Source organism: Idiotropiscis lumnitzeri, chromosome 3 (assembly GCF_059441095.1).
Source record: "Idiotropiscis lumnitzeri isolate Australia: NSW breed Sydney's pygmy pipehorse chromosome 3, RoL_Ilum_1.0, whole genome shotgun sequence".
In the NCBI taxonomy this organism is placed as follows: domain Eukaryota; kingdom Metazoa; phylum Chordata; class Actinopteri; order Syngnathiformes; family Syngnathidae; genus Idiotropiscis; species Idiotropiscis lumnitzeri.
The window spans coordinates 12,652,076-12,677,954 of NC_142393.1; the positions used below are offsets into that span (position 1 = coordinate 12,652,076).

At 40.4% G+C, this 25,879-nt stretch overlaps 2 protein-coding genes across 3 annotated transcripts in view; one reads left to right on the forward strand and one right to left on the reverse strand.

Moving 5' to 3' along the window:
- pofut1 (protein O-fucosyltransferase 1) overlaps positions 1 to 6,762 on the reverse strand; it is a 43,313-nt gene extending 36,551 nt beyond the window's left edge. For both annotated transcript variants that reach the window (XM_088290548.1, XM_088290547.1), the window contains exon 1: positions 6,535 to 6,762. The gene's annotated coding sequence lies outside the window, so the exon portion shown is untranslated. The remainder of the gene's footprint in view (positions 1 to 6,534) is intronic.
- The window catches only part of plagl2 (pleiomorphic adenoma gene-like 2), a 37,242-nt gene extending 22,523 nt beyond the window's left edge, over positions 1 to 14,719 (forward strand). Inside the window, exons 2-4 of the mRNA XM_088290544.1 lie at positions 9,458 to 9,584; positions 10,605 to 11,061; positions 12,205 to 14,719. Of these exons, the coding sequence (XP_088146670.1) occupies positions 10,760 to 11,061; positions 12,205 to 13,657 (1,755 nt within the window). The 5' untranslated portion in view covers positions 9,458 to 9,584; positions 10,605 to 10,759 and the 3' untranslated portion in view covers positions 13,658 to 14,719. The remainder of the gene's footprint in view (positions 1 to 9,457; positions 9,585 to 10,604; positions 11,062 to 12,204) is intronic.
- Positions 14,720 to 25,879: the final 11,160 nt, after the last annotated feature.

Consider the following 25,879-nt stretch of genomic DNA (forward strand, 5'->3'; position numbering starts at 1 on the left):
TATTTTGAGTCATTATCCATTTATATTATCAGTTTTGCAGCATTTGAAGGAAAGTACGTGCCGAGTATGTAACGTAGCCCAACGTCGCTCCCAATTCATCTTGTTACTTCTGTCATCAGTCACACCATCACACCAAACATCTGCGAGCATTCCATTAGGAGCGACACACGCTGTACATGTTGTAACGTTGCCTCCACCCTACCTGACACATGAGGTGGTATGTTTTGGATCATGAGTGCTTCCTTTCCCAAGCCACACCTTCCCTTTTTGCCATTATTCTCATACAAATGCACATTGTTTAAATGAATCTGATTCCAGCACATTACAATGTTTGTTGTTGGGTTTGTTTTGTTTTTTTTTTAGAAGTTTTCAGTCAAAGTTTATTCTGATTTATGTGCATGAATGTTGCCTGTAGCGGCAGTGGATGTTTCACGTCAACCTGGCTGTTATTGTAATTATAATGGTCAAAGTTGCCTAAAGCAAAAACTGCTAGGTCACCTAACAAACCTGACTACATTTTTCAAACATCGTAAATTGAATTGTTTGGTTGGTTCTAGGACTAGCTGGATGTGTCATACTGTTATAGATTTGTTAACTGGATGTTTGAGCAAAATCAGACCCAAAGTTCAAGAATCAAGATCATCGCTAGTTGCATAAAAGGCTGCTAAATTTCTTTTCAATTCCTTGAAATGTCATGCTTTTGACTGCCAAAGAGAGCGGCGCCTTACTAATCAATCTCTCGAAGGAGTGTGTATCCAATTCTGTACGAAAAGTTGAGCCATAGGCAGTTGCTTCAGCTGATGTGGTAAATCTCGAAGAATGTTAGTATTTATTGAGGATAGGCAAAAGAATGGGAGAGAATCGGATCGTTGATCTGAATTGATAAGGACATCGCTGTGATAAGACCATTAATTAATTAATTTTTCTGTCTGGTATTGCAATGAAAACAGAAGTAAAAAAAAAAAAAAAAAAAAGTCCTGTTTTTCATTTGATTGCATGTGCATTATAAGCATAAAAATTGAATTTGAAATAATTCAAAATATTTTCACGTTATAACAAAGAAAAACAATATTTTCTCAAATGACACTAACAAATAAGTTGGTTGATTACCATTACCGCCTTCCTAGCAACATGTGACCTGACATTCTTTGGGTTTTTTTTCCTGAATTATGTTGACTGTCATTGGCATTGAATTTATTCAATTCCAATTTAGTATTGTTGCTGAAGGAGATATTGTAAGTGAAACAAAAGTCACATCATACAGTTGCAGCCCACTGTATTTTTACCGATAAGTTACTGTATAAGTTGAGAAAAGGTGACTCGAATTTTGGACACCACGCTGTGTGTGATTTAAATATTAAAGGGCCAGTGAGCAGGGCAGCAGTGGGGAAAGTGTGCATGTTTGCACTTTTTGCTCTTCACATGACAAGAAGGGGTTGGGGGGGTGGGGGGGGGTGCTGGAGGGTCGTGAGACTGGCGTGACGCCCGATGGCACCGTGCCCACATCTCCGGCTGCTGCCGCGCTCTGTGTCATGGCCGGGACTCCCTGCCAGGGCTTTCCCCAGAATTCCCCCCCTCACACACATGTACACGCGCGTGCGCACACACGCACACACTCACACGCAAACGTACACACATGCAAACATGAACCATACTTCCCATGTGTCAACATTTAGTTCATGCGATGTGTCTTGTACACATGGCTAGTTTTATACATTACTTCTAACTTTAAAAAATATTTGACAGCATATGATATAAACAGCACTGTTAATAATCACGAATAAATATGGAGCAAAAACATGATGGCAATTGTCCCTTTTGCATACATTACAAATTATGTGTCGTACAGTGGATATAAAAAGTCTACACACCCCTGTTCGAATGCTAAATAATTTCCAAATGTTATCCACCATTATTGTAAACTAGACCGTGAGCTGTTCATAATTTCCATACTTCACTGTAAGTCTGGTGTTCCTTTAGCGAAGGACCATGCTTTGTTTGCGATCCACTTACTGTATTGTACCATTCATATGGACCATGACCATTTTGCAAGTTGACCATTAGCTTTATGGTTGTTTCAAAGGGTTTATTTAAATTTATTTTATTTAATTTTTTTTGCTGAACCTTCTCAAATAAAAGCTATAACTTATTTAGAGGTTCCTGGACCAGCTGTGCACTGTTGACGTAGTGGGTTAAATCATCTAAACATTGAGTAAATTATTGTTGTCATCGTGAAAACAACATCAGTTGAAGGTCATTGCGGGTCACAACAGCGGGCTGACGTCAGGAAGCGGGTGGCGGCTAGTGGCGGAAGTGTCCCACTGTGACAGTTTGCCACGCCCCCTCTCAGTCAGACCGCAGCGTGGTGGACTAACTTAAACCAGAACGGTTTTAGTGGCCACATCCCATGCCGACCGGTAGGAAGGCTATTAAGAGTTTGGCAAGGAACAACCGCACACTCTTCCTCTTGGCCGCCACCCCTCCATGTGCAGAGCGCCACCCGGGGTCAGAGGATGTAAGTGGGAGAGGAAGTGAAACCTGGCGGAGGAGGGGGCCGCAATGTTGGCTTGAATACAGAGACCTCTGTGCACTGTTGACTTCCTCGCTTAAACAGCACAACTCACTACTTTCAACAATAACCAAAATAGCAAAAAAATAAAATAAATATATATATAGTGTTTACTACTAACTACAGTCTTTTTTAAATTAAATGTATTTTTTATGTATATCAAACTTACTATAAATTAGTATATAGTTCATCTTTTAATGTAATGCAGCAGCCCCCCATCTCTAAATTCAAAGCAGAATTTCCGACAAAACAAATACACTTGTAATATTTGTAGCATGTTGACATCATTTTCAAGTTACAGTGGAAGGTTGAATTGTAAAGAAAATGTTCCCTTTGGGAATAATGTAAATAATCTATTACATGGTAAAACAGTCGCCACGATAAAGCATTTCATTGTGTAGTCAATGTTTTGGCATGCAATTGTCACGAAACAAAACTATCCTAATGATAACACATCTCATTTTTTCAACATTCATAATTGTCATATAAAAATAAGTTACAGCTGGTACTAGTAAAACTAACTTTAACTTTGACAATACACGACACTTATGGCAGCACGGGACACTTAGCGCCTTGTAATTTCTTTTTTGTAGTTTTTCTTTTAAATTGCTTTGTTGTGGCTTCTTCTTGTGGAATAATTGCAATTTCCCTGTGGATGAAAGGGCAAAATACGTTGCAAATATACATTGCTCACATGTGCGTGCTGTGCAATGTGATGTTGTAAAAAGACAGCCTTCCTGTAGGTCAAAGGTCACTGCCAATGGCGCACCTCCTTCCCCCTCCTAGGTGGCTGCTCCTTTTCAATGGGTTCACTAAAGCTTGACCTCTCGCCTGTCACACTAGACTTATTTGACTGCTGCAAAGACCCTTAACTCCACCGCTGCACACAACTCCTGTTTTCCCTCCTTTTTTTAAATTTTTTTTTATACTTTTTCAAGTTTCCCGCATTCCCACTGTTGTTTGCATGCTTCAACCCCGCACTCGTCCATGCACACACGGAATATTTAGAATTTCATACAAAGTCACAAAAGCTATCTTTTTGTGATCTTTAAAAAAAATTGTATACAAATAATGACGTATGCAAATAACATCCCATAACACTCTAGAACAGGGGTGGGCAAACTACGGCCCGGGGGCCACATGCGGCCCGTTAAATGTTTTAATTCGGCCCACTGAACTTGGAAAAAAAATAAATGAATAAACCTTGTTAATTATTATATTATTATATTCTAAATACTGTGGTTTTCAAAGACAAAAGGAATTTATCGTGCATTTATCGTCATCGAGGTAAAATTGCTCAATTTCTCGCGATATTGATTTGAGGTCATATCGCCCAGCCCTAGTATGAACACTTCTACGCTATTTCCTGGTTCAGATCACTTTTCTTAATGTAAGTAAAATAATTTGAAAGTAATGTGAAAACTAATATTATTTATTAATTCTCAGCGAATTACTTTATCTCTAAATTTTAAGTCATTTTCTTTTTTAACGAGAAAATGCCACAGCATTTGGAGATCCATGTTTTCCATAGCAAAACATTTTTGTGGGCTTTAATGATCAAATAACTATTTTTAATCACTTTTTTAACTTGTGGAAGACCTCACACATGATTTTGAAAAAAAAATCTGTGTTTTCTTTCTGCTCTTATAGCATGAGATGTGCTCGTGTTGACAAATACAGCACACAACACATAGTTAACGAGGTGACATAACGACTCCCCATCGACATTTAAAGCTAATTAAGCAACCACTAATGATCTTTCGCCGGACTATAATGCTCTATGGAGCAAACAAGGAAACACCACTGCAAATCTGTGCAGGTCAGAGGGCATGAAATTCAAGAGGCTGGTTGTCGATGAGAATGGTGGTTAGAATTGTATCACTTCGGCTCGTCCGCTCACTTCTAATTTAAAAAAAATTATACCACCGGGAACGTGAGACTAGCGGCGGGCAACAAGTGAAGGTTAATATTTGTCGCAAAAAATGTTCCTTAATGTGCGGACAACAACAGTGTGCTAGTCTATAGGGCTACTGAGAATATAATTAAAACAGTTTTATGATACAACGAAACTTGTTTGGCTTTATGACACGGTGTCGTAACACTTGTCGCTGTATGTCAATACGCGACAAGTGTGGGAAAATATTTGAACAAAAGTGAGACTGATAGCACGGTCACTTGCGAATATGCAAATGTGTCATCAAATAGAATAAAAGCAACAGCAAAATAGAAACAGTGAAGCACAGAAATGTTTAATTTTTTTATCTGGCTTTGGTCTCGTGTGTGGCAACACAATGCTGTGGAAGATAAGCTGTCAAGAAACAGGCAGGGCTCTCACTAAAACTAGTAATAGAGTGTTGTATTTGTAATCATTGATTTTTATTCCTAACTTTTTGTCTGTCAAAATATGTCTTTACATGAAAACGGTCGGTGATACAAAAAAAAGGTTGCGGACTGCTGCACTGTTCAGAAAAAAATGACAGATGTCCTCAACTAATCCACTTTGACTTGACTTGCATCGTATTTGCGTCGGCTACAAAAATGTTAGTTGTTGAACACCCCAAAACCACACTCCACCGACAATTGCAACTTTCCCCCCCCAAAATCAAAAGACTGATGTGCGAGAGGCAGCGTGGTGCCACAGAGCAGTAAGAAGCAAGCAAGAAGAAAGCGTAATCGAAAAATAAATAAAAGTGAATCATGTGAACAATACAAAAATCGCATTTTCAACAAGAATGAAACAAATGAAGTGGCAACACTTTTCAACCAAAGTCAAAATGGTGAAATTTGCCTTAGAAAGTGCGGTCCTGAAACATTTATTGTCCCTAAAGAAACTCACACAATTTGGAACGAGGTGAATTTGATTGCACAGCAACATTATGTAGAATTGAATGACTTTGTTTAAGTTGCATGTTTGTGCGGCATGTTCACCTCCTCGGAGAACTCCACAAGCCCCCGCCCCCTTGCTCTCCACTACTCCACCGCCACCCCCTTGCCTGACGACCCCCTCCTCAAAGAGCGGCTGTTGTCACCTAAACTCCACATGGTGAACTCAGCCTCTATATTTAGGCTGTTCGTAAAGTTTAGTCAAGCAGCGCCCGTTGCCTCACTGAGTCGCCCTTCTTCCGCCGATGTCGCTTCACCCGCGTCAACCTGGCGTCGTCTGCCACGTTTGGTGCTCTCATCGACATTACAAAGCCTCTGACAAACATTTCGCTCCCCTTCTCACATGCATATGGTAGGGCTGGCATCAGAGGGGTTAAAAGCAGCCACTCAGCATGCGGGAGCTGTGGCGGGGCGGGCAGGCGGTGCAGTGCAGAGGATGACCTCTGACCCTGCTGGAAAGGAATGTGGAAGCTCTTTCATCCAGGACAGAAACCAAAGACACCCAGGCGGAAAGTGGCGGTTCAATGCTGCTTTCAGCCTTCCTGATTAGGGGAAGTGAGCGGCGCTTCCAGCAAACGTACGTACGCGGGCATCGAAGCCATTTTGGAAGCAAAGTTCCTGGTCCAGCTTTTGTGATGAGTGCACTGAGGCCTGTGCGATTAGACGATGGGAATGGTCGCAGTTGTGTTGTTTGTGCTGAAGCTCTTAAACCGCCTATGATTACCGCAAGGCCAATACGATGCCAAGATGCCAACACTTCTAAAAGTCGAGCGATTGAAAAACGGAGCTTACTGTATTTTATAATCCAAGCAGTCAAAATTCTAGTGCAAGGATGGGCAACTTAAACAAGGAGGAGAGGGCGCACAAATTTTAGGCCACATAAGAACACACACTTGCAAAGCGCTCCGGTATAAAAGTTCTAAATTGAAAATAAGCACAAAACGTCTGTACAGCAAATCAACATGAAGCCCAAGAACTTAATATTGTGATTGTTTTCACTTAACTCAAGTCACTCCTACATTTTAATATCGTATTCCCATATTTTTTTGTACTTCCCCAAATTGAAAAGCTGGCTCACTCACCTGTGTGAAAGCAGTGTTGTTTGGGAAAATCAAGTTGGTCCCAGAAGCTTTCGTCACGACAGCCGCTCTTCCAATTAATCCACCGTACGTGTTAGCAACACTATTAAGCGTTGCATACATGTGTTTATGGAGGGCACAAAATGAGTTACTTCTCATGCGCTTCCAGTCAGTTGTCAATAATGTAGAAAAAGCAAATTGTTGTCCGTGTACTTTGGAGACCAAGTTATGGTGGCCATGACGCCTCTTCTTCTGATGCATATTAAAGACCCCGTTTTGGAGGCACTCGTGCTGATGTCTGCTCTCCGGTGGTTAACACGAGTATTACATCTTTCAAACTTTTTTTAAATTATTTTTTTTTAAACAAATCAAAGGCCACGCTGAGTATATTTTTCAAAGTGTATATGTTTCATATTTTTTTGCAATGTTTTTATATAGAAATATTTTACAGTGATTTTCATCAAACATTGTAGAATAATTGCACACCTCATTCCGTCAACTTTTGCAATACATGGAACTTAAAGTAACAACAATAATGTCAGCAACTATGAAAGTGTATTATGTCAATGGTGATCTAAATTCAGATTGTTGTACTATTCTTTTTTTTTTTTTTATCAGGAAACAAGCTAGGCCTGTAGTTCAATATTGGATGCTTATGTGTGTATATTTTTTTCACCTTGAATCTCTGAGGTAAAAACATTCATTGCAAATTCAGGGATCAAACACTGAACAAAATGCTGCCAACGTTACAAATTGGAATGTTTTCCCAAGTCCAAGTTCTTTCTTAGCATGTGGGTAGACTTTACGTGTGTGTCTGTGCATGCATGCATTTTCCGTGTTTGAGTGTGCGCTCGTGTGCTCTTGTGTGTGTTCCTACGTGTGTGTGTATGATGCTGCACAAGCCCGGTGCATGTGTCTGTTGTGCGGCGTGTACGACACGGCATGGTTCAGGCCAGGAATGTGCGACGTGGGTCGGCTGCAACAATGGAGCCGGGCTCCCTGAGGGTGGTCAATGGGATGGGTGTCACCCCCCTGTACCCCCCCTGCTGGGTGATGACCACCACACAATGCTACAGCTGTCAGGTCCTCTTATCCACCACTGTAAACACACACACACACACACAAACATACGTAGGAGAGCACACGCGTGACCTACAGTTTGTGACGTTTAAAACTCACAAAATTACATACAAACTTCATATTCCATTTTTTTTTTAAATCGTATGGTTGTTAATGTGCGTGTGTCTTTTATGGACAGTGGTAAGACGTTAGTATTATAATTTACAAAGTATATAGACATACAGTTATTAGAATTATATGAAGTATAATGTTAAGAATATAATTTTTACCACATTGTTTTTGCTTCAGTTTAATGGCAAATGTGCTGCTCCTTCTGAAGTGTGCACCTTTGCCACCTGGGGGCAGTATATTATGCACACACTCATTTTTTCACAAAGGATAAAAAAAGTATGTGGTTATGTTCGTGATTATTATTGAATTGTCTGCTTACACATACACATTTGTTGCTACAATATATATATATATATATATATATATATATATTTCCATCAATCATATGAAGCACTTATCCTCGCAGCATATATAAATAGTACACAATATACATTTTTGTGTGTACGTGTATTTACTATGCATTATATCTAATGTGGTCCTCATTGAGCTTTGAAGACCCTTTTTTTTTTGTATATCCATATAAATGTTCATGTATGCGTGTTACGTGTTGTGTATTCCAAACCGTGATGCTCATAGAGATATGAAGACGTGTTTGTGTACGCGTAAACATCCGAAGCATCTGTCAAAACACTTGCAGCAAATTCCACCATATTAGCTGTCATTCTCAACTCGGTGACCTCTTACACAGAAAGTGGGCGAGTGTGTGTGTGTGTGTGTTTTTCAACACATGTGTTTACACGGCTCCAAGTACGCGCTTCAGAGTCACGTGGCCCTGTCGTTGTTGTGTCCGCTCAACCTTGGACTTAACTGCCGTGTTAGTTGGTAGCAGAGGGCGCAGAGGTCAGCTGGGGTGCATAAAGGAATGTGTAATGGCGGCTGAGGGGTGATGGGGTTAAGGATGGACTGCTCGACTTTGAGGCGAGTTGTTTTTCTTTGGCCTCAAAGTGTGCATCTATTTTGTGTTGAATTTCGGGTTGTCATTGTTAGCCTGAAGGCCATGTGTATATTTTCCTATGTGTTCCTGGATCCTCAACCATGACAAGTGCAAACACACACACACACACACACACACAGTGACGATCTGAAGCCACACACGATAACAATGATCACTCCTACAAAATAGAATGGTGTTTCACTGTAATGTAGTACAGTGTCCATAAAAACACGTTTGATTATCTTGCCCTTGTCATTCAGCGCCCTCTAGCGGCTTAGTCCGTGAACTACAGTACTTGCTGCTTTAGAAAACGAGGGGTCACAGGCCAAGTTTTTGGCGCTGATTTAAAAATGTATACTGTTTTTTTCAAGCACATCGGGTTTTTTAGATATTTTCAGTTTTTGTTTTTAAGTCACATACCTATAAAAGCCTTGCACAATATGGATTTTACCATCTGTTGTAATTTATAGCGATGACATTTCAGAAAAAAAATCACGTCCTTAATTCATAAATATTCCAAAATATACTTTACTATATTTCATATTATTTATGTATTATGTATTTTTACATTATTTTTGTATTATTATGAAAACCTGAGCTACTTGAGGAAAAATGAGGGCAGATTCAAAATTAGCGCAAAGAAATCATTTAGAAAAGTTTCAATTAAAAAATTTAAAAAATGGGCAAACATTTGTTGACCAATGTTATTTTCCTCAACTTTATGTATACTGCCTAAAAGCCAACCTTCAGTTTTGTAAAATCCCACTTTGTTATATGAATCTTTGTTTCTTTCCCTCTCAGAGTCAAAATGCAGAAAAGTATTTGGCACTCGCCGCCAAGTGTGGCTGTTGGGACTGGGTGAGGAGGAGACGTAAGAGGAGGAATAGCGCAACACATGTCAAGGGAATAAAGACGCACTCCAGGAATAGTAAGTAGAATACTTTGTATTCGAATTATTGTATGTTCAGTTCGAGAGGCAGCGGCAGTTGATGCCAAGCAAACTTGTTTTGCGCCATAATAGTGCCCAATGTCAAGATGCTGAAAGGGCATAGCAACATCCTTTGGACAATAAATGTTTAAACCTTTTACAGGCAATTATATTGGACACTAATCACTGTTCTAATCACATAAGACAATCTTTAGTGCTGCCTGGAGAAATCACTTACAACATAAGGTATGAAGAGTCCACCCTTGAAGTCACCTGAGAGAGTTGTATATGCCTTGCGAACACAAATGGGTTCAGCAGTTGACGATTTAGAGCCGACTGCATGTGTGAACAATAGCAACTATAAACTCAGATGATTACGGGTCGGGTAGCGTCAGTTTTTTTCTATTGGATGGAGGCAGGCATCTATAGGCATTCTGTAACTTACTGTGATGCCCTCGCACGTGGGAAAGGAGAGCCTCAGTTGCCGAAGCACTCAAACAAATAAATATAAATGAGAACACTTGCAAGGGCTCCAACCGACTGCAGCTATTGAAGTCACTCACTTGGCCAGAGAAAGGAAAGATTTTCTCAGCAGCGCTACTGGGGGCGTGGGGGGGGGCGACATAGGACCACGCACTTTCTAACCAGTGCGACAAAAATGCTATTTCAAATATGGACCAACAAACAAAACATGCAAAAGACAGATTGAAACAAACAAATGAAATAAACATAAATTTTATTTATTTTTTTTCAGTGCAAAGGGCTCTAATTGCATAAATATATATTCAAGGACGGCACAAAACTGCTGAACAAAAAAACCACATTAAGTGCAAGAACTAAAGTTGTACATTAATGCAAAATTCCAATTTTTTTTAGGTTGCATGTTATTCCATATCCCTAAATTAATTTTCGGTCTACTCATTTTGTAGTATCGGGCAGTATCAGGCCCACTGTCTGCTCAATGGCATCTTGACAGTGGTCAGGATGTAGACTAGCATCTGTCCTTGTGTTCCACTGCAGATTCTCGCTCATCTCGACGTTCCACTCCAGCTTCTACTGAGCCGCCACTTCGCCCCCCAACCACCAGCCCGCCGGCCTTCCAACTTCCGACACTGAGCACGCAAGGCAAGGGAGCCCCAAGTGGATTTTCATGGCAGCGGCTCTCTAGGGCTGCCATGGCAGCTGCTGCCGCCGATGCCTCACACCGTATTACCGCACTGACGCCGGAGGAAGAGGGACGACGGACCGCCGTCAAGTTGTTTGGGAGCGCCGGCCCGCTGCCACGCACAGAGCGAGAGAGGGGGAACGAAAGAGAAGAAGAGGTGGGGAGAGGGAACGAGTGTTTGGTGTGCGGGGCTCTGTTCGCCTCTCAGGAGAAGCTCCGGCACCACGCCTTGAGCCACACGGGAGAGAAACCTTTCCACTGCTCGCAACCACACTGCCCCAAGGCCTTCAGCTCCAAATACAAACTCTTCAGGTACTCAGCCTTTATCACATGCTTGATAGGTCACAAGGTCACAATATCCATTCAGAATAGCAGAGGTGCGGGACCCAAGTCACACAAGTTGGACTCGGGTCAGCAATTTAAAATGTGTGACTCGCTTGGCTAAAACTTGAAAGACTCCACCTAAGTTTGACCTGGGATTCATGAGACTAAACTTGACTTTGACTTGAACTCTGTGACTTGACTCATACCGTTTATGTTAGGAAATCTGAATTTTCAATAGATTGTGCCTTTTGCTTTGGAAAGAACAAAAACATCGCGCTGCCGTGGCCAACCCCGAGTGCACTGCGGCTGGCCACAGTCTGCCGGCAGCCTGACGAATTGCAAAGCAGAAAACGCAATGAAGAGGCAAGACACCCACAGACGAAAGTTGCTTTCCATGTCAAATTATGGAGACCAATGACCCAATCGGAGCAAAGCTTACAGTATTTGCATATTACGTATTCATGAGCAAACCGACTGTCTTACATGCAAGTCATTAAAGACCAACTAAAAAAGCTTGAAAAATGACATTGTGGGTGTTTCCAACCCAAATTATCTTACAAACAAAAATGATTATGAATGATAAGAACAGAGGCATAACATCATGGTGATAAGCCCTGATGCAATTAATTTTTGGGGTGCCCAGACGCTTGCCAAAACTCAAGCGCATGCACGCACGCACATCCAGCCGAGAGAACTGCTATTGTGACCAGATATTTTTGCAGGGTGTCCAAATTGAATATTGTGATTTGTATATTGAACAGTGCCACAAAAAATGTTCCAATATTTTATATTCTGTTTTAATCTGATATTGTCAAACAACTACTTTTGCCTGGTTTTAATTAAAGAAACACGTCCATTCTAGTCATTTAACGTTCACCTTACAAATTTTTGTCCATTCCTTTTTTGCGCACTGTAAACGTCATCATCGATACTCATTGTGACTGACAGGCGATAGGATAAATTAGCATTTCCTCCGACCATGCAAGCCGCTCAACGTGACTGAATAGTGATTGTGAATGTGGTAGGCGAGTAAGAAAATCTCCACGCATTTATGAACCCATTGTCTTATACTGTACTAACGTAGTGGATGCAATCTCTTCTGACCTGCTAATCCCATATGGTCCTCTGCAGGCATATGGCCACACACTCTCCACAGAAGACCCACCAGTGCTCGTTCTGTGAGAAAATGTTCCACCGCAAGGACCACCTGAAGAACCACCTGCAGACCCATGACCCCAACAAGGAGGCCTTCAAGTGCGAGGAGTGCGGCAAGCCCTACAACACCAAGCTGGGCTACAAGCGTCACGTGGCCATGCACTCAGCCACAGCGGGGGACCTCACCTGTAAAGTTTGCATGCAGAGGTACGAGAGCACGCCCGTCCTCCTGGAGCACCTCAAGAGCCACTCGGGGAAATCTTCCGGCGGGGCCAAGGAGAAGAAACACCCGTGCGACCACTGCGATCGGCGTTTCTACACGCGGAAGGACGTGCGGCGACACATGGTGGTGCACACTGGCCGAAAGGACTTCCTGTGCCAATACTGCGCCCAGCGCTTCGGCAGGAAGGACCACCTGACGCGTCACGTGAAGAAGAGCCACTCGCAGGAGCTGTTGAAGATCAAGACCGAGCCTCCAGATATGCTGGGCCTCCTCACTTCAGGGTCGCCGCCTTGCACCGTGAAGGAGGAGCTCAGCCCCATGATGTGCAGCGTGGCTTCGAATAAGGACCCCATGATGGGCAAGCCGTTCCCGAGTGGGGCCCCCTTCCCCATGGGCGTGTACAACCCCCACCACCTGCAGGCCATGTCAAACTCCGGGGTGAGCCACCCTCACCCGCCCCTGATGTCCACGCCCCTATCTGTGGGCATGGGCTGCCACATGGAGTCCACTGGATCCTTGCACCCACACTCCCATCACCACCACCACCATCACCACCACCACCATCACCACCATTCCCCTCCGGCGCCCCCACCCCACCACCAGCAGCAGCACCATTCCCAGCAAGCCCCCAAATACCAGCTGGGATCTACCTCATACCTGCTGGACAAACCCTTGAAGGTGGAGATGGAGAGCTTCCTCATGGATCTGCAGAGTGGCTTGCCAGGCCCGCTTCCCTCCGCGGAGCCTCACGCTGCTGTTTCACCCCCCAAGGACGGACTGGAGCCTCCTGCTGGACTGGCAGAAGAACTTTGCGGGGATCCCCTGCTGTCCAAGAGCCCCGCGGTGATCGCCGAGTCTCTGTCTGCTGCTAACATGGACTTCTCCCACTTGCTGGGCTTCCTCCCGCTCAACCTTCCTCCCTACAGCGCCCCCATGAACACAGGAGGACTGGTGATGGGCTACACGTCTTCTGCCACCTCCTCCTCTTCCTCCTCCTCCTCATCTCTGCACGCTGCCGAGCCTCACGCCGCAGCAGTTGCCGCAGCGGCCGCCATGGCGCCTCTTACCTCTTTGCAACCACAACCTCAGGAGCATCAGAGCTCCGGCGGGGGTCTGGGACTTGGACCCCTGCATCCTCTTCCACCAGTATTCAGCTCCAGCCTTAGTACCACCACACTGCCTCGCTTCCACCAGGCCTTTCAGTGAGAGTTTTTAAAGCTAGATTAAAACATACACCGAGTAGATTTTGAATTTAAAAAAAAAAAAAAAGAAAAGAAAGACCAATTAGATGCCTTAAATGAAAGCACACGCAAGTTTTTACTTTAATTAAAAGGCCCTCTGTGGAAAATGGTGTGAAAAAGAAAAGGAAGCAGCTTTTATTTGGGATTTTATTTTCCTCTAGTTTTAATTATGTATTAACACTTTTTTTTCATTGCCATTTATGTCCCCCTATATTTGCATCCCCCTATTTAGTAGCGTAGCAGAATCAGTAGGCCAAAAGGCTTACTTTTTAAAGCAATAGAACAGATATATCAAAGTTTAGTGACGATCTTTATTGTTGTGACCCAGAAAAAAAATATAGTTTGAAGTGGATATTTTTGTTTTACTTAATTTTTCTTTTCTCAGAACCATGGTAGAACGTCTCATCTTGAGAGGGAAAAGAAGAGCTATAGAGTCCACAATTTACCTCAAACGTTCTCCCATTTGATAGCCCAAATGGGATCCTTCTGGAAAAAAAAAGTACTCTTTTCGCATATTACAAATTTGACGGACGGCCCTTTTGTTGCTTGGCGTCCGTGACAGTAAAGTTTGAATGGAAATCAGAAAAAGCATGTGGCATTTTAAAGGGCAAAAAAAGAGAAAAAGAAATGTGAAAAGTGTTGGTTTAATAATGATGCTGGTTTTTTTAAAACTTTTCCTCAAGAGAAGCACTTTTTTATTTTAGCAGAAGGCACTTCATCTTTAGGAATCTGCTTTGTTTCCTCCCTCGTGATTATACTTTGGAGGTTGTAACACCCAGAATCCACTTGGGTTCCTTTACACAGGCTAGTCTTCCTTCCAGCAATCATCCTAAAGGTATTCTTGGGTAGAATTCTTAACTAGTCCATAAAAAGGGCCTGTTCTTGCGAGACTTTAGTCGAAATTTGTATGGAACGTGAAAATCGTAAAAGCTTCTGCATTTTTCTGCTCAATACTGAATGGTATCAAACGAGACACGATAACCTCCTACCACAAATTCCAAAATATGACCCTTTTATTGGCAAAAGATCCGTTCATTTCTGATCTGTTGGAGTACATGACTCGTATCCCGTTCAAAACGTAAAATCCTGCTTTCTGACTAAATTCTCGTGAGTTCACGTCGCATAAAATCGGCCTCCTTAGGTTAGACCTTCTCTTCTGAAAAGATGTCATGAGGATCCCTGACATATGTGAATGCTTAAAACAAAAAGAGTTACAGTGACAGATGAGGAAAAATGTGTTAAAGAATGTTATTGCAGTGTACGAAATATCTCATAAATGATTATCATAAATACTTTTATCTCAGTAAATGTGTATTTTAGGTAGTTAAACAAAGTGGTGATGTTCTTCTTTTTGGATGTCCAGCAGGTTTACATTTGTGTGTATCTTGCATTATTATTTTTTTTGGAAGTATTAGCTTTTTCCCTTAAGCTTTCTCTCATATCCAGTCATTACCTTCACATGTACTTGAGTTAGCATAGCGGAATCAGAACTGTGGATGCTACGATATTTATAGCAGGCTGTTTGTGGCTTAATCATCACTTAGGATTTGAGCTAGCTAGAATGTGTCAAATGGAATGCTGACATGGATGGCATACCACGTGTGATCGTAGGTCGTTGTCCGGATGATGGAAGTGTTACCCAGACGGCTCTTCAATGAATCGAAGATACTTTCTCTCCTGTTCACCGTCAGCCTTTAGGAACCTGAGCCCAAAGTTAAGCCTACGCCTCAAAAGGTCACATATAGTGGATATAGAAAGAAGGGTTTAAAGGGGAAGTTAAGTCTAACCTTTTTGTTACGATATTATGTCCTTTGCCGCCCCACTAGTCTAAATATGGTGTTATGAATAATATTGCATTTTTGGAATATGAGTTAAGCAGCAAAATGCATCCGTTTTTATCCATCTCATTTTGCCACTTCCTGTCGTTGGTCCTTCATTGAGCCCTGAGTGACTGTGATGTCATTTTTAGTGGACACCAAGTGGCAAAATGGCCAAGATGGAGAAACATATTCCATAAACACAATTTTAATCTGAAGCACATGCTTAGACTAGCGGGGTCGCATAGAACATATTGTGAAGAATTGTTTTACTTGACTTCTACTTTAAGACCATAACAACTCATCAAAAAAAATAATACAACTGAAAGAAATGAACAAATCTGTTTAAAAAAGGAGGGGGAGGGCAGTTTGTTTGATCACCTTTTGCTTTAATGACAGATTTTTTTTTTTTTTAGAGGTCTTTCAGTATGAAACATTTTTGACGGAGCAATATTTACCCATTCTTTCACTCTATGTCAAAATTATCTTGAAGTCTTGCTCTCGCTGAAGAAAAGAAAACAAAACATGATACCATCACAACGCTTCATTGTGGGTTTTTGCAATAGTGTCCAAGTTTAACCTCTATTAGAGACAAGAACTAAATTTCACACGTTCTGGGAGCTCTTCCATCAAAACAAAAACATGTAGCAAGATTTCTTATGGTGGGCGGTGGTCGGGCATCAAAAGAATGGTTTCACCAGAAGCAGAAAAAGAAGCCCAGACTTAAAACCAATGTTGGTGTCGCCCTCACAATCTGACATGCGCCTCAGCAAGTAAGAGAGGTGAAGATGTGCCATGCTGAGAGGCTCTTAACAATCTGTCATGAAAGCAACAAGTGTTCCTACTAAGTATCCGTTTTAGGGTGTCAACAATGATATTTGTTGTTACATATATTGATAAATTCACAAAAATTCCTTTATCCACTATGTGTACTCTCATTTAAAGCAGTGGCCAAGCTCATGCGATGAGTTTACCAGAAGGCCACGCCTACTTCAGGATGTTGAGATATTGATGAATAACAAAAAAAAACAACAAAAAAAAACATAGCACATAAAAATTAAAATACATATTGCTGCTTGTAGCTACGGTTGCGGACAACTGTAGACCACTAGATGATCTCTTTTTTTTGTTTGTTTGTTTATTTGTTGTTGTTGTTGCAAAATGGACAGAAGGATGCACAACCAACCTGAACTGACAAAGTGTACATCGGTCCCTCAAACCTCAGCCCTACAACCCATCCTCCCTCTCTCTCGGCTGCTCAATATAGTCAAAGAAAAAGGGTCTAAAACAATGGCGGGGTATCGCTTTTTTTTTTTTAGTCATTTATTTGTCTTGTTTGTTGATATTGTTGTAATTGTCTGTTTGTACAAAGGACCTCGAGAGAAAAAACACAACACATCACCTCATTTTTATTTTTCTTACCAAAACCTGGGGAGAAGAAACTACACTTTTGCACAATCGCTTGTCATGAGATGCTCCGTGCTGTTCGACAATTTTACTGTAGGAGATGAAAGCATCTGGCTGCTAGCAGCTGCTCAACACATACCGGTAATAATCGTCCCACAGTTGTCAGCAGTTCATCCCTTAATGATTTCATTGCTCAACTTCGGAATTAATTTGAAGTGTATTTTTTAACTTCTTTTACCCCTGCATTGTACTTATTTTCAAACTGGCTCTTGTAAATGAGTCATGACTTGATTTATTAATCCTAAACCAATTAGCTGATGGCACCTTTTTGCGTATTTAAGAGAAGATGTCTTGAGGGAAAAAGAAAGAAAGCAAGATTCTAAATTGAGCTGTATTATGATTAAAATATAAGGTTGTTTCTAAGAAAAAAAACCCTCTTGGCTTTTGCCAAATGTAGCAATCAAATTGAACATGTTCTAGTTTTGTAGCAAATATTCCTAAAGATGAAATCAAGTAAATTCAAAACGTCCTCTATATGAAAAAAAAACAAACAAACAATGAAATGAAAAGCTTTTGGCATGTATTAAGTTTGTCCTCCCTGGGTTTCTGTGAGCTAATCTGAGTTCTAGCACTTTCAACCTTTTTGAAAATAAGAGTATTTTTTTTCCTTTTAAAGTTTCAGCTTATATGTTCATATGGTTTTTAAATTTTGTATTGAACCTGTATATGTACGTGCCATTAGCTTAATGTGTAGACTTTTATCAGCATTTGTGTATTTCTCTTCAAAAAAAGAAAAAGAGTAACAGTATTTTTGATAGACGTTTCACAAATAACCTCCCATGCATTAAAGTCCCTTTTCCTATGCCCCCCCCACTCCCACTCCCACTCGCCCCTGACTATACAACTATGCCTTCTATCATTAATGTACCCAATCTAATTCTCCAGGCAAGTGCTATAAGAACACAACAGCATACTGCTTACTTACAAGGGCTCAGAAATACAATTGGAGGAAAAAAAGGAATTTTTAAAAAAAAAGCACTTCAAGCCCGTTAATTACCATGTCACATGTTCGGAGAGTATTGGAGTGTGCCACTTGAGTAATTCACTATCCATCTGTCATATATAGCACTTAAACTTACAAAGGGTAGTGGAGCCTATTCAATAAAAAAAAATGGGACCCACCATATAACAGTTAATTGAAGATTAAATAGAGTAAACTTAAACCTTTATGCGGTGGAAGTTACTTTATCGGATATTAACCTATATGGTGGTGAATCTAATTTGGGGTCATGGCTTACTTTGTGGCAATAATGAAAATAATTGGTACTGTTCACTATTTAGGACACCATTATGAAAGCTTAATGGCTATTGTAGTTTATAAATGTATTATTGCTACTTAAAAAGACATTAAAACCCTACCCCAAATAATTAGTATAGAAAATGGAATGGTGGATGATGAAGTCAAAATTATGAGGGTGTGCATTAAAATTTTGAACTTCTCTGTGCTGTTGTGTTCTTTCACTTCACATTTGGCCCCATGACCTCAAGCTGCACCTGCTAGGGATGCACTTATCCTCACACTTCCTCTTTACTAGCAGGTGTATGCAAAAAAAACATGTTTTTTTTTTGGTTTTGTTTTTTTAATTTGCGCTTTCTGTCCCCTCTCTTTGCTTTCCACTAAGAAACTGGGTACTGTCTGATAGACAACATCCAAATGTAGTTTTCTATATTTTTAGTTCAATGTTAAAGTTGTGCATTCCAGCCTCTTGTTTTGTTTGTTGGCATAGATCATTTTATTTGTATAACTTGCTATGACAGCCACCTCTGGAACAAAAAAAAAAAAAAGGTGAAAACAGGTGTATTTGCTTACAGGATGTCATTCAGCTACACATATTACTATTTCAATGATGTGCTTGGGAGAAAGGAAGAAATATCAGAAAGCAATAAGTCTTGCTTTTTTTTGTGTAACATATCTCACACGCAATCAGTTGCTGCAATGTAAAAGTGACAGAGTTGTATATTGGTTGATCCAAAGACATGATGATCACAACAACAAAACTATTGACTTATTGTACAGTACAGTGTATGACTTTTGAGTTGTAATATGTTATGTTGACATGATTAAAAATACAAACCAGGGCATTCATACCTTCTTTGCACCATTTTTTGTTTGGATTTTTTGCTCCCTTTTTTTTTCCGCTGTCAGATGGCCTTTTTCACAATTCCGTATGGAAAACTCAAGAGATAAATAAAAAGCCCATGTTCATTTTCTCAGGATTAAAATATATGAAAAATGGCAAATATTCTCTCTCTCTAGGTGTATATATATATATATATATATATATATATATGGTTATTTTGGTATTCAATTAAATAATTAAATACCTGTTGAGAAAAAATTGTAGTAGAAAAATTGCGATTAATTGCAATTAATCATGGCATTCTTTGTGATTAATTAGTTAAAAATTTCATTGCTTGACAGCTCTAATATATATATATATATATATATATGGTTATTTTTTCCACGATGGTATTCAATTAAATAATTAAATACCTGTTGAGAAAAAATTGTAGTAGAAAAATTGCGATTAATTGCAATTAATCATGGCATTCTTTGTGATTAATTAGTTAAAAATTTCATTGCTTGACAGCTCTAATATATATATATATATATATATAGGTGGCCACTGGAAATGGGGAGGAAGGGACACTTGCGTGGCAAGGCTGATAAAAATGCGGACAATGGAAAGTCTGATGGCTGACAATCATCACTCGGGCAACGCCATGTGCTATCACAATCTGGGTCCTTTGACCAAAACGGCTGAGAAGTGTCATACAGTGGGAGGGTGTATCAGAAACAGCCAAGAATAATGGGGATAGAGAAGGAACAATCTAGAGACTAATTCTCAAAAGAGCTGATACTGAATGTAAAAAAAAAAAAAAAATTCCTCGTCCATAAAATGAAAATCAAGAAACTTGATAGTAGGTAATGTGATTTAAGCATAGGAATTAAACACCCAAGAGGAACAAGAAAAGCTTTGGAATAAAGGTTTCATGGAAAGAAAGGGAATGAAAGGAGTCTTACAGAATGGATGGGTTTATAAATGTCAGACAGGTGAATTGCGACTAGCCTGCGGTGCTCGCTGGTGGATGCATCGTTTGTCGGTTCCTTCTTTCTTGATTTGTGCAGGTAAGAGGTCCCAAAAGCCACATGAAAGCAGGAATAACTCAAAAGTCGTTTGTAGGGGGGGACGTTTTACAAAAGAAGACAAAGTGTCAAATGTGAGCACAGGAAGACAGAGACAAGTGAATATGGGAAGAGCAAGACTATGTAACATAAGATCCATCATTGCAATCATCCATAATCAATTGCAGGCTTAGCATTTTTGCGGGGCACATAAACACGAACAACCACTTGCACCCGAGGGCAATTTAGAGTGTCCAATCAACCTACCATGCATGACTTTGGAACATGGGAGGAAACCAGAGTACCCAGAGAAAACCCACGCAGGCATGGGGAGAACATGCAAACTCCACACAGGAAGTCTGGAGCCGGAATCAAACCCTGCACATCTGAACTTAAGGCGGACGTGCTAACCCGTCTTCTACCGTGCCGCCCGTACTTGACTTGATTCAAGACCAGAATTATCTTAAGCCATTTCTCAGTATCAAGAACGCAGAATACGGTCTTGTGAACACTGAATCGAGACTTCCTAACAGCGTTCTCAAGAACTTACTGCGTAAGAACACTAGTCTCTTTGTAAATGGAACGGCTGTGCACTTGTGAACATTCTTTTGATGTGTCACGTTTCAACATGACATCTCACACTATGTTGCCAGTAGTATGTGGTTGTGAGAGTTTTCCTCATATTTCTTTGTTACTTTTAATCTTGGTTTTGGACTTTTTTGTAGTATTTTATGCAACCCATAGTTTTCTTTTATTCCCAAAAAATCTCTATTTAAAAAAAAAAATCCACCTCCATCACAAAAAAACCTTCCTTCACGACAGTTTGCAACAATTGTGATTTTGAATGCAGCATTTGAAATTGGTTGAATTTGCCCTTGCATTCATCTTACAGGTCAGTACTGCAGCATTGTCAAAAGTGAAATTTCTGAAAGAGACAAAGAAAAAAAAAAAATCGCTTTTCTACGAAATGGTTGTTTACACTACATGCCAATCAAATACCGCTTATCCTGTTCAAGAGAGCCAATCGCAACTGACTTTCATCAAAAGGTGTGCAACAATCTGGACTGATTGCCAGTCAGTCAAAGGGTACGAATAGAGACGGACAATAATTCACGCTCACACTTACACCATCACTGAGTGTGAAAAATCAACGACGTCATTAGCATTTTGATGGACGCAATCAGCCAGAACATTATAGCAGAAACATAAACATAAAGCACCCATGACACTTGTGTAATTACATGCCCTGTATCAATTAAACATGAGCCTCAGCACACGTTTGTAATGCTCATCAAGTCAGGGAAAAGGCTGACAAATTTAAGCGCCGAGCCAAGACTTCAGATACGTAGCTCATTAACACACACAACGGAAGGTGTGCGACGACTAAGGCATAACACATCGGCTCAATGGCGCGCTTTCCCGAGATACTCCCGAGGCAACCGGAGACATCCATCAACATTGCAGGAGTCATTAACTTGTGCAGCAATTTAACCTCAAGATAGTCCGGATATCTCAAGAACATTTGAGGAACACACACAGTTACCTCACCATTGGGCGACTGTACATCCATCCATTATCTGTACCGTTTCTCCTCACTAGGGTCGCCGGGGGTGCTGGAGCCTATCCCAGCTATATTAATCTTCAATTACTTGGTACATTAAAGAAATTCTGCAAACATAAACAAACAATAAATAAAAAGAAAATCATGTGAAGTGTTTGTGGCCACAACTTGTCTATATATGAATCTAAGGACTCTGGATTTTAGAGTGGCAGGGGATGCATTTAGTATAAATCAGTTCAATGCTTCCGCAAGGAAGCAGCCAGCATGGTCGAAACAGACCCGCCCCCTTGGGTGGCCAAATAAAAAAAACATTCATTTTATTACCGACCAACTTGTATTTAACATAACACCAGGAATGAGAGCAGACAGGTTTTTGGGAATTATATACCAAATAATATTTACACAACACTTGCTCTTTGTCTGGGACACTGCAAAGTAATCGTGCGTGGGGGTGCACGTGTGTGTGTGTGTGTGTGTGTGTGTATGTGCGAGAATAAAGTAACTTGTTTCTTGCTTTTTGTGATGTTGGCTTGAAAACTGACACGATGATTGATGGAATCCTATTCACCGATTTACCGATCTTTTTTACCGAAGCCTTAATCTGTGTTTTTAAATTTGTGGCTCGCGGACCAAAACTGTCCCACTAGGCTATTCAATCTGGCCCGTGTAACTGGCTTCCTGTCTTTAAAGAGTGATTCCACTCGTTCAGATGGCTTTTGTTTTATTTGAGGCTAAATAAGGCTGCCATCTTATAGAGTGGCTACGAATATGGTGGATGTGTCACAAATGGCGTCACTTCATGAGGTGAGTGTGGGAGTTCTGCTGAGTGCACTTTTCTCATAAGCTCATTAGCCACAATGCTAATGTCACTCGCTAGCCTTGATAGTGTGTCTATGAAAGCCCAAGATGTACTGACGGGTACAAATCCATCTTCTTACAGTATTCAGCTCCATTTATTTTTGTATAGCTAATAATGTATAGCAATTAAAATTGTCATTTTACCAATCTGATTTGGAATGTTTATAGGGATATTTCCCTCCAGCTATTGGCTTTTCTGCATGACGACATGGAACGACTGGTTGCAATGTGTCAATGTTATGGAGCCGTGTCCTAATAGGGACATTTTCACAAAACTAGACAGAAGAGAGACCGATGACAGATACATTTCTCTTTGTGTTTTCCTTTTGCGTGCATGCCCGTGTATATGGGAGCCTGAAATTTAGCATTGTGGGTTAACTGACGTCAGCGGGATGGGTCTATAAAATAGTGAAGATATTACGCAACACTTTCTCATAAGCATAGAGTTATGAGTGCAGCTGTCAGTTATGTTTCTTTAATATCATTTGAATTCCATTAACTTACCAATATTAGAGAGGACTATAAATGTGATGCGAGCGAGGAAATATTGTGCAGTGTGTGGTCAATACATTGTGTTCCAGTAGCCAAACTGCCGTGACCATATACAGCATGAGAACAGATGAAGGTTTGACCTTTTGCAGCTTTTTCTTGGCGAAGACCATTGCGCTCTTTGTTTGGTTTCAAACTTTGATTAATCTGCTGACAAAAGGCATTTGACAAACATTAGTATTGGTAGTAAGTCTGTAAAGTGGTTGTATCACGTAAAGGAGAATGATTACTCTTTTGTTGTCGCACTATAAACAGTCCCCAGCTAAGAATGTAATAATGATGAGCCTGTTCACTGATCCCGCCTGTACAATATTGATCGCTTTTCACGATCAGGATGACAAGGGCCAGCGCAGAGTTTGAAGAGAAAAGGAAGCCTCCATCTAGACCACAGGTGTCAAACTCAAGGCCCAGGGGCCACATTCAGCCCTCGGAAGCAAATCAAGTGTATCTACTAAATGTTGCTTGCTAAAAGAGGAAACGTTTTGGCAAAAAAAATCTATACTGAAATTGAAGCATTCTTTCATTTTAACACATATCGCAAACATTTTTAATCAAATCCCATTGTTAGCATAAATTCAACAGTAGTTAAATATTTGCATGATAAAAATTGTCATGACTTGTGAGTTCAAATTCAGTTTATGGTTAACAATATATATAACAATTGCAGGGGTAATTGTGTGTATGTCATACTACATCATGTTTTTCAAAGCCCTCTGAAAAGTACAAATGAGCAAACACTGAAAATGGTGTTAGCTTGCGCTAATTTATATAATATTCCAACTTTTTTGCCTTTAAAACCGTTTTGCTTCTGTGGAGTCTGACCGTCGCTCGGAAATCGTGTTTGTTCATGCAACCTAGCGGCAAAGTCATGGGCGGAGATAATTGGAAGTATTATGTAAATTAGCCACATTTGAAAATAATCAAGAACAATATTAAGTGGAAAAGGCAGGAAATGGCAATAGGAACATTGCACATGTGCTTAAACAGATATAAAATAATAAGCCAAATATTGACATTGGCTTCTTTGGAGCAAAATTTCTGGACATGGAACAAAGTTCGGAATACAATACAATACAACATTATTTATATGAAGCATTTCACAACAGCTGGAGTGATAACAAAGCGCTTTCCATATGGTGTAGTATAAATTATCATCAGAATGTGCTGCAAGGAGCCCTTGAGAGACATTAGGGGATCTGTCGTAGACCCACGAGAGGCAGATTTGATTCATTTGAAACACCTTTATATACGTACATACATACATACACCTTTATATACTGGTGGCATTTCACATTGTCAATTGTCTCCCTCACCACCGGTGAGCTGAAGGAGGTCCAGATGGTGTTTGACACATACACACACTCACCCAAACAGCAAAACACCAAAGCAATCAATCTAATGTATGTGCAATGCAATCTTTTCACTAACATCTGGATTTCTGCACTGATCTTTGTCAGAAATGACAAACTCAACATCAAAAGCCAAATGCCACTGAAGATGCGTAATTGGGAATTCTGCCAAAATGCTCATGAAAAATATGTTTCTAAAGTATACATTACTCCAGAGAGCACCACGTCATTTGAGACCTCAATACATTTTTGGTCAATCAAGTAAGATTAGTGCATGTTGAGTTTTCGGTGGCTTTTTTTGTGATGCAATCAGAGATGAGGACGTCTAATGCCATAGAATTGTGGAAAATCCACATGAAGGTTATACGGTTACTTTATTTTGTTGTTTTTATTTCAGATGTCATCATGTGGTTGTTTATTATTTCTTTTATGCAGCAAATTACATGATACCATATTGTTTGGCTTCATCATAAAGATATCCTATCTCAGGAGACAGTTTGACGGGAAAAATGGATCTCTACCCATCAAGGACACTCCAGCTTATGAAAACACAAGCATGCCTTTGTGTAGAGTGTGCGTGTGTGTGTGTGTGTGGGGGGGGGGGGGGGCGTGAATGAAAACACACAAATACGAAAAGAAAAAAAGACACTGCTGCAGAAATGTGACTATTGTGAAACAACAAAAATGATTTGTACATAATTAGAACACTTGTTTATATTTTTTATCCACATACACACACATCCAGCCTAATGCGAGGGCACCTCCATAACAATTTTGTAATGTTGCTTCACAGCAGCAGTATTAAGCGCAAGCAAGACATCCATTTCGGTCCAATAGTTCTTCACAGTGACGGATGCTCATTCGAATGAAAGACACAATCATATTTGCAGTCTCTCAAACAACTACAAACAGTGTGAAAAGTATTGGAACGTGAAAAAGAAAAGGATCTCTGATATGAATTTGGTTGCGTCTTTCTTTAAATTAGCAGACAAAATTACAGTAAGCCTGTCCGAGAAGAAGCCATGCAAACCATGACATTTGGTAAAAGTGAATTTTAATCTTGCTCCAACGTGACCTTCTTATTTTCTTGCATATACCGCAAGAGGCTTGCATTTTCTGGTTCAACCTCTGCAGTTTTGTTCATTGCGTCTTTTTAAAGTCTTTGCACTAAGTTGATGATTGAGGGGAATTGATGCTCATTCTGCAGTTCTTACACGTTCAAACAATGGCACCGTTGGTGGTCGCCTCTGATGATTTTCTAATATATTGCAGCCTTGTTCTGGGATACAATGTTTTTCCTGAAATCTTTTCCGCTTGTTATCTTGCCTACATTGGAAGAATTGGAGTGATATTTACTTGAGAAATAATTCGTAATGTTTTTCCCCCCCACAGAAATGTTAATTATAAAATTTACTTAGCAGAAATGATGTGTGCATAGAGTTAATTGCATGGAGCTGTG